The sequence below is a fragment of the Pongo abelii genome, chromosome 10 (genome assembly GCF_028885655.2).
Source record: "Pongo abelii isolate AG06213 chromosome 10, NHGRI_mPonAbe1-v2.0_pri, whole genome shotgun sequence".
Taxonomy (NCBI): Eukaryota; Metazoa; Chordata; class Mammalia; order Primates; family Hominidae; genus Pongo; species Pongo abelii.
In genome coordinates, this window is record NC_071995.2 from 130,763,186 (window position 1) to 130,776,186 (window position 13,001).

General features: G+C 53.0%; 1 protein-coding gene across 6 annotated transcripts in view; it reads left to right on the plus strand.

Annotated features, from left to right (window-relative positions):
- SFSWAP (splicing factor SWAP) overlaps positions 1–12,003 on the plus strand; it is a 91,136-nt gene extending 79,133 nt beyond the window's left edge. For 5 of the 6 annotated variants that reach the window (XM_024256931.3, XM_024256930.3, XM_009248410.4 and 2 more), the window contains 3 exons: positions 9,435–9,626; positions 11,300–11,372; positions 11,690–12,003. In XM_024256931.3, the coding sequence (XP_024112699.2) occupies positions 9,435–9,626; positions 11,300–11,372; positions 11,690–11,755 (331 nt within the window). In that variant the 3' untranslated portion in view covers positions 11,756–12,003. Of the gene's footprint in view, positions 1–9,434; positions 9,627–11,299; positions 11,373–11,689 lie in introns of those variants that run through there. The other variant, XM_054527765.2, reaches the window with a different exon arrangement.
- Positions 12,004–13,001: the final 998 nt, after the last annotated feature.

Consider the following 13,001-nt stretch of genomic DNA (forward strand, 5'->3'; position numbering starts at 1 on the left):
TCCACTATAGATGGTCCCACAGTCGGGCTTCGTCTTGCTGCGTCCTCGTGGCTGGGTTCAGGCAAATGTTTTGGCTGCGTAGGCGACATTGCGTAGCTTCCCATTGCATCACAGATCAGGACACACAGAGGTGTCCATTCGTCCCATCATTCATGATGCTGAGTTTGACCACTTGATTAAGGCTGCATCTGCCCCCTTCGTCTCCCCACCGGCGAGGAATCCAGGAGGTGACACTGAAGCAGCGCGGCTCTCCTGCTCCCAGCAGCTGTCTTCTCGTTTGTCTCAGCATCCCTGGGTGACCCCTGCCTGAATCAGTTCTTACACTGCTGACTGCAAAATAGTGACTTTCCCTCTCTCTTCTTCCTTCTGTGTTTATGCTGAAGACCCTGCCCCTTTGTTTAAATCTCACCAGGGACTCAGGAGTATTTTTGGTTTTGATTTTTTATTTGTTGTGTGATAATCCGTTGCTATTATTATTCTATTAGATGGTGACATTGTCTCCAGTTTGGCCAGTGGCAACCCTTTCAAGTCAGTTCTGTTCTTTTGACACCTCCCATAGTTCTTTGCATTCTTGCTTTTGGTACAAGATGTTCCAGGTTTACCGGGTGTTTTCCCTGCTACAGCCCTGGAATCTGCCATTTCTTCAAGGACCTCTGGTTCCTTTTAGTGAATATTTGAAAATCCAGATGTGGACGTATGAGGAATTTTTAGGAGTAAAATTTGGTACAGTGTGGAAATATGTAAAACAACATTCATGAAAGTTATTTTGAGTACGTCATAAAAGTGTTTTTAGGAGTAAAATTTGGTACAGTGTGGAAATATATAAAACAACATTCGTGACAGTTATTTTGAGTATGTCATAAAAGTGTTTTTCAGCCAGGCACAATGGCGGGCACCTACAGCCGCAGCTACTTGGAGGGCTGAGTGGATCTCTTGAGCCTAGGAGTTCACATCCAGGGCTTTTCACAAGAATATTGACCAAATCTTCTGGTAGCACACTTCAACAAGATGTCCCGGTTATCTTATTGTAGCAAATACAATGAATGATTAGTTACAAGTTTTTCCCATTGAGTTTCTAGTACTTAACACTGCACAAGGCACATGGACAACTATTTGTTGAGTGAGTGAATGGGAGTTTACTGCTGCAGTAAAGATCTTTCTTTATACATGAAATGTTAATTCAAGGTAGACTTTGCTAACTGAAGGATGCATAACCTAATTCCCTAGAGCAACCACTAAAAACAAAAATGTAGCTAAAAAGCCAATAGAAGATACAAAGTAGGATTCTAGATGCTTTCTTAAATTCATGAAACAGCAGAAAAGGGCAGGTGTGGGAAAGAACAAATGGGACAAATAAAAAGCAAGATTGTAGACTTAAAACCATCTGTAAAATAATTACATTAAATGTAAGAAGACTAAAGACTAGTTAAAAGGCAGCGATTGTGGAGTGGATTAAAGAGCAAGACCTGGCCTGGCGCAGTGGCTCATACCTGTAATCCAGCACTTTGGGAGGCCCAGGCAGGCGGATCACCTGGGGTCAGGAGTTCAAGACCAGCCTGGCCAACATGGTGAAACCCCGTCTCTACTAAAAATATAAAAATTAGGTGTGGTGGCATGTAATCCCAGCTACTCGGGAGACTGAGGCAGGAGAATTGCTTGAACCTGGGAGGCGGAGGCTGCAGTGAGCCAAGATCACGCCACTGCACTCCTGCCTGGGTGACAAAGTGAGACTCTATCTCAAAAAAATAAATAAACAAAACTTTTCCACCAAACTCCAGGTCCAGATGGCTTCACCAGTGAATTCTAACATTCAAGAAAGGAGGGGCCGGGCACAATGGTTCACATCTGTAATCCCAGCACTTTGGGAGGCTGAGGCGGGCAGATCACGAGGTCAGGAGTTCGAGACCAGTCTGGCCAACATAGTGAAACTCTGTCTCTGCTAAAAGTACAAAAAATTAACTGGGTGTGGTAGTGTGTGTCTGTAATCCCAGCTGCTTGGGAGGCTGAGGCAGGAGAATCACTTGAATTCGGGAGGCGGAGGTTGCAGTGAGCCGAGATTGTGCTCCAGCCCGTGACAGTGCAAGACTCCGTCTCAAAAAACAAAAAGAAAGAAAGAAGAGATGCTCTTTTTAAAAAATAGATGAAGGAACACTTCCCATCTCATCTCTTGAGTCCATCATAACTCTCAAAGCTAAGCCAGATAAGGATTCTGTGTTTGGGGGAAGGGGTGTGCACATGCACCCTTGTCTGTTCACAGATCAGCACTGTGTGCGCCCGTGTGTGTTCACAAACCAGTACTGTGTGTGTACCTGTGTGTGTTCACAAACCAGTACTGTGTGTGCACCTGTGTGTTAACAGACCAGTACTGTATGTTCTCCCGTGTGTGTTCACAGACCAGTACTGTGTGTGCACACGTGTGTGTTCACAGATCAGTACTGTGTGTGCCCGTGTGTGTTCACTGGTCATTACTGTGTGTGCACCCGTGTGTGTTCACAGATCATTACTGTGTGTGCGCACGTGTGTGTTCACGGATCAGTACTGTGTGTGTGCACGTGTGTGTTCACGGATCAGTACTGTGTGTGCGCACGTGTGTTCACAGATCAGTACTGTGCACGCACGTGTGTGTTCACAGACCAGTACTATGTGTGCGCCCGTGTGTGTTCACAGGTCATTACTGCCTGTGCGCACATGTGTGTTCACAGATCAGTACTGTGTGCGCCCGTGTGTGTTCACAGATCATTACTGTGTGTGCGCACGTGTGTGTTCACAGATCAGTAGTGTGTGTGCGCATGTGTATGTTCACAGACCAGTACTGTGTGTGCATGCATGTGTGTTCACAGACCAGTGCTGTGTGTGCACATGTGCCTATGTTCACAGACCAGGACTCTCAAGAACATAGATGCAAAAATACTTCACAAAATATTAGCCAACTAAGTATTACTGAGACTCCTGTTCTCCACAAGTTGATGCAGAGATGCAGTGCATTCCCACTCAGAGCTCCCACGGCTTTTCTAGAAATTGGCACACAAACTCCAAGCATGTGTGGAAACGCAGATGACCTGGGAGAGCCAGAACAACCTCCTTGACAAAGAGCAGGATTTCAAGACTTGCCAGAAAGCTACAGTAACCAAGGCAGTGTGGTGTCAGCATGAGGATACAATAGAGCAGTGGGATGGAATAGAAAGTACAGAAAAGAAATTCCATACCCAAAAGGCAGGGGGCCGGGACCACAGCCACAGCGATTCAGTGAGGAAAAAGAGAAAGGAAAGCCTTTCTTTCTTTGTCTTTAGAGACAGGGTCTCACTCTGTTGCCCAAGCTGGAGTGCAGCAGTGGTGTGATCTCGGCTCAGCCCGGCTTACTGCAGCCTCCTGGGCTCAAGGAATCCTCCCGCCTCAGCTGGGACCACAGGCACACGCCACCATGCCCGGCTAATTTTTTTTTTATTATTTGTAGAGACGGGGTCTCAATATGTTGCCCAGGCTGATGTTGAACTCCCAGGCTCAAGCAGTCCTACCTTGGCCTCCCAAAATGCTGTGACTGCAGGCGTGAGCCACAGCACCCAGCCAGGAAAGCCTTTCCAACAAAACTTGCATGAACAGCTGGGTATCGGAATGGGGAAAAAGTGCACTGCACACTATATGCAAAATTTAATTCAGGGCAGATCAGAGATCTAAACAAAAACTAGAACCATTAAGCTTTTTGAAGAAAACACAGAATCTGTTCATGAATTTGAGGGTGGCAAAGATTCCTTAAGATGTAGAAAACCCTCTGATAAGAGGAAAAAACCAATTAGACTTCATTGAAGTTTAAAAACTTCTCTCAAAAGGCACAGTTAAGAAGATGAATAGGCAGGCCGCAGGCTTTGCTGCATGTGTCTCTGACAAAAGCCTGTGTCAGTACCAAAAAGACAAAGGGCCCAATTAGAAGGGGGCAGATGACGCCAGCCGACTTCACAGAAGGATCTCTTAAATAGCCGGTACACACGTGGAAAGATGTGGAATGGCATGAGTCACCAGTCAGGGACGTGCTGATGAAACCAACAAGACAGGACTGGACGGGGGTCGCCCGTCCCTGAAAACCAGGACGGGCTCTGGGGAGAGTGGGCAGGGGCCCAGCGGCTGTGCTCTCAGACACTGGGTTGGGAAACGTTTGCGGTTTCTTGTGACATTAAGTATACACCTACTCCCTGACCAGCTGTCCTGTTCCTAGTTGTGAACTCCTCTATAAAGTCAACATTTAACCAAAAACACTTTGATTCATAATTACCAAAAACTGGAAACAACCAAATCTCTATTAACGGGAGAATGAATCAACAGATGATGGTAGTGTCCTGTCATGTAATACTATTCATCGGTAAAAGGAACAAATTGAAGATCACCCCACGTCGTGGAGGAGTCTCAGACATGCTTTGCTGAGCAAAAGCAGCCAGACACAGGCCAGGCATGGTGGCTCACACCTGTGATCCCAGCACTTTGGGAGGCCAAGGCAGGAGGATTGCTTGAGCCCAGGATTTCCAGGCTTTCTTTTTTTTTTTTAGTAGAGACCCCCATCTCTACTTAAAAAAAAAAAAAAAAATTAGCCATTTGTGGTGGCGTCTGCCTGTCATCCCAGCTACTTGGGAGGCTGAGGCAAGAGGATCACTGGAGCCTGGTAGGTCGAGGCTACAGTGAGCAGGGATTATGCCCCTGCACTCCAGTTTGGGCAACAGAGTGAAACTGTCTCAGAAACAAACAACAGAAAACCAAGAAGCCAAACCAACAAACAAACACAGACATAGTGTGGGGTTCATCTACATAGAGCTTTAAGCTGTGCCCTAGAAACCAGAGCAGTGGGGAATGCTGAGGGTGGAGAAGGGGTATAGACGGACTTGAAGTGGCATTGAGGAATCTTCTGGAATGAAGGGACACCCCTGCGTGGATAGGGCCCAGGTGTCAGGGTGTGCGCACTTGCCAAGCTCAGTGGCAGCACCGAGGACAGCGTTTCACCCAATGGACGGTGGCACCTCAGTGCTTTAAAAAAATGAATGAGTTGCTCCGTTCCTTCAGCAAGGGCTTAGATCAGATTGTAGCAGAATTGAACCAGTTTGCAGTTAAGGATTAGTAACCTGCCTTTTGTTCATTATGCAGCCACATAAACTCAGCTGGATTTAGGGAGTAAGTCATTTTGGACACATGTCACATGCTGGTATATATTTTATTTATTTGCTGCTTCCTTTGAAATCCTGGCATGTGTTTACAGACAACAATTTCACAAAACATTTTGCAGTTTAGAAAAATGACTCTTGCGTGCAGGTCCCACATGCGTGTATTGAACAGTAAACAACATTTTGTCCTCACTGGGCACGTCAGGCCGGCTTCCAGAAGATGCCAGGTCATCTGCCCGGGCCCAGCTCACCAGGGACAGCCCCTCCAGCAGCTGGATTTAAGCTGCCAGCAAGCACCGCCTCTGGCAGGTCCCGCCTTGTTTGAATGGAGCTGGGTGGGAGCGCCCCAGGCCTGGCGCTGCTGCTTTAGGTCACTTCATTGGCACCCAGTCTGCTCACGCCCAGAACCACACAAGGGAGCCCGGACAGAAATGCTCAGTCCCCCTCTCCCTCTCCCCTTCCCCCTCCCCCTCCCCTTTCTTCGGTCTCCCTCTCCTTTTTTCGGTCTCCCTGTTGCCAAAGCTGGACTATGCTGCCGTGATCTCGGCTCGCTGCAACCTCCCTGCCTCGGGATCCTGTGATTCTCCTGCCTCGGCCTGCCGAGTGCCTGGGATTGCAGGCGCGCGCCGCCACGCCTGAATGGTTTTTGTATTTTTGGTGGAGACGGGGTTTCGCCGTGTTGACCGGGCTGGTCTCCAGCTCCTGGCCTCGAGTGATCTGCCCGCCTCGGCCTCCCGAGGTGCTGGGATTGCAGACGGAGTCTCGCTCACACAATGCTCAATGGTGCTCAGGCTGGAGTGCAGTGGCGTGATCTCGGCTCTCTGCAACCTCCACCTACCAGCCTCCTGCCTTGGCCTCTTAAAGTGCTAAGATTACAGCCTCTGCCCCACCGCCACCCCGTCTAGGAAGTGAGGAGCGTCTGCCTGGCCGCCCACGTCTGGGATGTGAGGAGCGCCTCTGCCCGGCCGCCCCGTCTGGGAAGTGAGGAGCGCCTCTGCCCGGCTGCCATCCCATATAGGAAGTGAGGAGCGTCTCTGCCCGGCCGTCCATCGTCTGGGATGTGAGGAGCGCCTCTGCCCGGCTGCCCCGTCTGGGAAGTGAGGAGCGCCTCTGCCTGGCCGCCACCCCGTCTGGGAAGTGAGGAGCGCCTCTGCCCGGCTGCCATCCCATATAGGAAGTGAGGAGCGTCTCTGCCCGGCCGTCCATCGTCTGGGATGTGAGGAGCGCCTCTGCCCGGCTGCCCCGTCTGGGAAGTGAGGAGCGCCTCTGCCTGGCCGCCACCCCGTCTGGGAAGTGAGGAGCGCCTCTGCCCGGCCGCCCTGTCTGGGAGGTGAAGAGCGCCTCTGCCTGGCCACCCCGTCTGGGAGGAAGTGAGGAGCGCCTCTGCCCGGCCGCCCTGTCTGGGAGGTGAGGAGCGCCTCTGCCTGGCCACCCCGTCTGGGAGGAAGTGAGGAGCGCCTCTGCCTGGCCGCCCCGTCTGGGAAGTGAGGAGCGCCTCTGCCCGGCCGCCCTGTCTGGGAGGTGAGGAGCGCCTCTGCCTGGCCACCCCGTCTGGGAGGAAGTGAGGAGCGCCTCTGCCCGGCCGCCCCGTCTGGGAAGTGAGGAGCGCCTCTGCCCGGCTGCCCCGTCTGAGAAGTGAGGAGCGCCTCTGCCCGGCCGCCCTGTCTGGGAGGTGAGGAGCGCCTCTGCCTGGCCACCCCGTCTGGGAGGAAGTGAGGAGCGCCTCTGCCTGGCCGCCCCGTCTGGGAAGTGAGGAGCGCCTCTGCCCGGCCGCCCTGTCTGGGAGGTGAGGAGCGCCTCTGCCCGGCGGCCCCGTCTGGGAGGTGAGGAGCGCCTCTGCCCGGCCGCCCTGTCTGGGAGGTGTACCCAACAGCTCCAAAGAGACAGCGACCATCGGGAGCGGGCCATGAGGACGATGGCGGTTTTGTTGAAAAGAAGGGGGGGAAGTGTGGGGAAAGGAAGGAGAGATCAGATTGTTGCTGTGTCTGTGTAGAAAGAGGTGGGCATAGGAGACTCCATTTTGTTCTGACTAGGAGAAATTCTTCTGCCTTGGGATGCTGTTGATCTATGGCCTTGCCCCCAGCCCCGTGCTCTCTGAAACATGTGCTGTGTCAACTCAGAGTTAAATGGATTAAGGGCGGTGCAAGATGTGCTTTGTTAAACAGATGCTTGAAGGCAGCATGCTCTTTAAGAGTCATCACCACTCCCTAATCTCAAGTACCCAGGGACACAAACACTGCGGAAGGCCGCAGGGACCTCTGCCTAGGAAAACCAGAGACCTTTGTTCATGTGTTTATCTGCTGACCTTCTCTCCACTATTATCCTATGACCCTGCCACATCCCCCTCTCTGAGAAACACCCAAGAATGATCAATAAATACTTCATAAATTTAAAAAAAAAAAAGAAAGAAAGGAAATGCTCAGTCCCCCTCTGCATATCGGGGCTGTCCCTACCAGGGCATGCTGTGGTCCCTGGCTGCCACAGCTCTGTCTAAGTTCTGCAGGGCCAGACGCTAGTGGGGTCCTAGAGATGGGTAGAGGGCACAGCCCCTCAATGGGGTCTGCACCCCAGACTGTGAGCACAGCCCCAGCCATTAAGCAAGAATGTTCCAGATATCGGGGGGTGGCACAAGAAATGCATGAAGTCGGGAGGCTCTGATGAGGGGCAGGGCTTGGGGTAACTGGGCCTGTGCACAGGCCCTGGGGGTCTCCCTGGAAGGCAGAGGAGGCCAGGCTGGGAAAGGGCTTCGTGGCACGCAGAATCATAAGGGAGACCAGACGCTTGCAAGCTGTGCAGATAGCAACCCCAGGAGAGAGTCAGACACCAGCAGGGAACCACGGTTCCCCCTTCAGGTTGGCACATTGAGCAGTTTGGGTCCACCTGGATAGCGAGGGTGAGGCTGAGCCATGGAGGCCCCCTGGCAGCTTCTGCAGCGGGGGACCCCGCAGCCCTACTCCTAGGATCTGTCCTGTCCAGGCACCAGCAAGCAGGATGGGAGGGAAGGAAGGAAGGGAGGGGAGGGATAGGGGAGGGAAGGAAGGAAGGAAGGAAGGAGGAAGGAAGGAAGGAAGGAGGAAGGAAGGAAGGAAGGAAGGAGGGAGGGAAGGAAGGAAATAAATTAGTGATGCAAATGACCCATGCAAAGACTCTCCAAGAAACACTGTACTCAGGGCCAGAAGCGCAGGCTGCAGCGTCTGTTACAGATGAATTCTGAAAGAAGATGCCAGGTAGGGCACCTCAGGGCCTAGAGGGCCTCACGGGAAGGGCTCAGGCCTGTCTGCCTTTACCAAGTACATGTTCACTCTCTTAGGTGTTTGTAGGGGAGTGGCCAAGATGGCCACGTGGCTCAGGTGTGGAATGAAGCTAGACCAGGCGGAAGCCGAAGGGTCGGCCTCTCCAGGCAGGAGAGAAGGATGGTCCAAGGGCAGGTGCAGGCCGGAATGTCTGGAAAGCATTTCTGGTGTGGGATTGTCAGTTTGGTGACGTGGACTCTGGGAAGCAAGGGGACAGGGGACAGCAGGCAGAGCTGAGCTGCTGCCCACAGAGCAGGCTCCACTGCCCAGAGGCTAAGCGGTGTCACCAAGCGGCGGACAACTGGCAGGTCAGGAAGAAGTGCCACTCCAGCCTGGGCAACAGAGTGAGACCCCATCTCTTAAGAAAAAGGAAGAAGCAGCACCAGAAGCTGCGCCCCCTAGTCTCAACTGTCTGGGAGGCTGAGGCAGGAGGTTGCTTGAGGTCAGGAGGTGAAGGCCGCAGTGGGCTGTGATGGCACCACTGCACTCCAGCCTGGACGGCAGCCCGAGACCCTGTCTGTTTTTTTAAAAAAAAAAAGGAACACTAAACTTTGATGTATGGATACTTTAATAAATTTCCTGTATCTTTTTGGAAATTTTTATTGATGAAACATAAGTGGCAAAGCACTATGACCTGCCTGTGGTTGCTTATCTTAGGTATTTTACATGTAAATAAAATGCTGGTTGCATCTTAAATGCCACAAGTATTTTACTTGAGGTCCTAAACGGGGACGGAGCTGCTTCTAGGGAAGATTGTGCCATCTTCGGTGTCCTGGGTGGCTTTTGTTAAACCCATGGATCGATTCCCCGCATCGTCAGTTATCGGTTACATGAAATAAGTAGCTTTAAGAGAAATTAATGGGTTTGGAGTGGTTCTGTCCCTGAATTGTGCCTTGATGAACTCTTAGCCAAAAACTGGCTCAGATCCGAGCTTCTCCCTTTGTGCTCTGCCTTTAAACACAAAGCTACGTCTCTCACAGAAACTCTTGCCTTTCAGAAGTCCCCACGAGAAGAAAAAGAAGAGGCGGTCCCGGTCGCGGACCAAGTCCAAGGCCAGGTCTCAGTCGGTGTCACCCAGCAAGCAGGCAGCTCCCCGGCCCGCAGCCCCCTCGGCCCCCGCGGCCCCCTCGGCCCACTCGGCCAGCGTCTCCCCTGTGGAGAGTCGGGGCTCCAGCCAGGAGCGCTCCAGGTAACCCCTGTCCTCCAGCAGCTCTCTTTGGGGAAAGGCAAGGGGCGGCCAGCAGGACTCTCCCTCCTCCCTGAGTCCTTGCCTATGTCAGTCCTTGCCTGTGTCCAGGGGCACCAGCCACGAAGCCAAACCGCACCCCCTCTATCAAGGAAGTCGCCTAGATGTGGCTTCTCACAATCCATGAGCGCTCAGAGGAGCAGGTCCTGTAATGGGGAGACCCTCCTGCAGAGCCCAGGAGTGGAGCAGTCCACTTGAAGCAGCCCAGGTGTCACACATGTGCTTGATGCCCACCAGGCACACTGGGCTCTGCAATGACTAGTAGACCCGGAACTGTCAGCAGGTCCCCAGGCTGCTGTGGCTGGAGCAGGTCCCCAGGCTGCAATGGCCAGGGCCAAATGATGCCAACCTGTCACCGGGCGTCAAACCTGGGCAGCAGCACAGACGTGGGCGTCCCAGTCCCGGGCTAGGTGATAATGACTTCAAGTCAGACACCCTCCGCTGCCCAGGCACCCACACCCTGGGGGAACCAGAGAGGGCGGCATCTGGGAACAGCTGCTCTCTTTAAACTGATTGCTTCCGTAAATGTCAATCATGGGAGTACGCGCAACTGTTCCATTCTAGTGGCAGAGGCCTCAGCTCATTTGAGATGGATTAGAATCTAAGAGGTGGCACCTTTAGAGTTAAAATGTAAATTGGGCTGGGCGCCATGGCTCATGCCTGTAATCCCAGCACTTCGGGAGGCCAGGGCAGGAATTTGAGACCAGTCTGGACAACATGGCAGGACCTTGTCTCTACTAAAAATAGGTGGCACGCGTCTCTAATCCCAGCTACTCAGGAGGCTAAGGTGAGAGGATTGCTTGAGCCCAGGAGGTGGAGGCTGCTGTGAGCCATGACGGCACCACTGCACATCAGCCTGGGTGACAGAGAGAGACCCTGTCTCTGAAAATGTAATAACGATAAAATGTACATCAGTGCAGGAGGCTGAGCATCGCTGCGGGGAGGGGGTGTTGGCTCCAGCACACAGACACCTCACGCACAGGCCGAGGGCACCCACAGCCAAGGCCATGGTTCTGGGAGGGCTCTACCATTCTGCTGCGTCTTTCCTTTCTTTGTTTCTTTTTTCCTTTGTGTTGAAGGTAATTTTATATGAAAATCTTTTTGAGTTAGATTGCAATTTGTAAACATTTCAGATGAGTATAACACAGCATGTTTATGATGCCAATTTTTATTGAAGGATACTGGAGGGCCAGGCGCGGCAGCTCACGCCTATAATCCCAGCACTTTGGGAGGCCAAGGCGGGTGGATCACCTAAGGTCAGGAGTTCGAGACCACCCTGACCAATATGGTGAAACCCCGTCTCTACTAAAAATACAAAACTTAGCCGGGCATGTTGGCACACGCCTGCAATCCCAGCTACTCAGGAGGCTGAGGCAGGAGAATTGCTTGAATCTGGGAGGCAGAAGTTGCAGTGAGCTGAGAACGTGCCATTGCACTCCAGCCTGGGTGACAGAGTGAAACTCTTGTCTGGGGGAAAAAAAAAGGATACTGGAAGCAGATGCAGTGGGCACTTCTCAGTTCTAGAGTTGAGGTTCGGAGGTGGGGATGCTGCTCGCTGGCCTTGGCTCAGCGTCTTCACACGCTTGTAAGCTCTGCTCTCTCCCTGTCTGCATTAGGGGAGTCTCTCAGGAAAAAGAAGCCCAGATCTCTTCCGCAATCGTTTCTTCCGTGCAGAGCAAAATCACTCAGGTCAGTGGGCACGCCCCCTCCCGCTCCCAGCCTTTCATCAAGGGGCCTCGTGGTTTCTCTTTAGCTAATTTTCATTCCCTGTGCCTCCTGCCATCGACACCTGCATGGGATAGGGATGTCGGGCAAAATGCCACAGGCCCTGGGTGAGGCCGAGGGCAAAGCCGTGTGGCCCGCACGCTGCACAGCCAGGCTCCTCCGCTGCCCCCACGGTGCTAGCACCGTCTTTGGTCTTGACCACCAACTCGATGAATTTCTTCACCGTGTGGGTTGTCTGGCCAGGTCTTCACAGGTTCTCCTCTGTGTCTCACCCTGCACAGGATCTCATGGCCAAAGTCAGAGCAATGCTTGCAGCTTCCAAAAACCTGCAAACCAGCGCCTCCTGAGACGGGGCCAGCGGAGGCAGAGCCGGGAGGCTGCGTGGGCTTCTGGGCAGGCTCACATGGACGCTGGCCACACCATCCACCTGGCCGCCTCCGTGGACCCTTGGTGGCTTTTGTAAATTAATTTTTGATGACATTTTAAGTTTCAAGATTTCTGACCAGCAGTCTCTTACCTGTATATTTGTAAATATATCATGTTTCTGTGAAAATGTATTATGAAATAAAATGGGAGGAAACACCTTTTCTAGCTAGACCCTGGCCTGGTTTCTTCCGTCTCTCCTTGGTTGGCTTCTGGGTCTGTTTGACCATTTGTCATCTGTTATACGTGTAGTCATGGAGGTGCGGCAGGGACAGGTGAGCAGCACTGGGCCTCCCTGTCCTGGGCCCCCAGCCCTCCGACAGCAGCCACTGGACTCCCCTTCCCCCTCTCCATGCCTCCTGCGGTCACCACGCACCCCTTCCCAGGCCGTCAGCTCCCCATGGGCATGTGTCCCTGCCGGCACCCATGCTGCAGCTGCTGGACAGGTCCTCCCTGCGGCAGTGGCGCACAGCAGGGGAGCAGCCCAGCCCCGCCTCACCATGCTGAGCACCGCGTGTTGCCTTGAGCGCCGGCTGCTTGCTCCTGGCGCCTTTCCTGACATCCAGATGCCCGGGACTCCACTGCAGGCTTCGGCCTCCCAGTGGAAACACAATTTGTGTGTAGCTGAGGGTCCAGCCACCTGGAGTTGGGGCTCGTAAGGTCCTTACACCAGAAATGAGGATTTGCTGCTTGTCTGCTGTAAGCAGGTCACAGTGACACTTTTGTCCCCACAGGAAGGAAACTCCCTGGCGTTTGCTTATTAACCTTGCTGTGCCGAGGTCAAGTTCCATTTTCAGTTCTGCCAATTTACCAAAACCCAGAAATTGAATTACACTTTTTCCTCCTTATGGCGCTTGGGGTCCAGACACTGCCTGCCCGCGAAAGCCAGTGTGGGTGAGGCAGGTGGGCAAGCTGGGGCAGGTGGGTGGGTGGGGCCAGGCACACACACAGGCACAAGCCCTGCAGCTGCCCACAACCACTCAGAAATGCTACAGGCCCTGGACGAGGCAGAGGGCAAAGTTGTGTGGCCTGCACCCTGCACAGCCAGGGCCTCCGCCACCCCAACCCCCATGGTACCATATACCTGGTTCCTCTCACAACCGATGGCCAACTTTATGTAGCACTCTCTGCATCTCCCAGTGCGTTGGTTTCTGAGATGACTCAGATCAC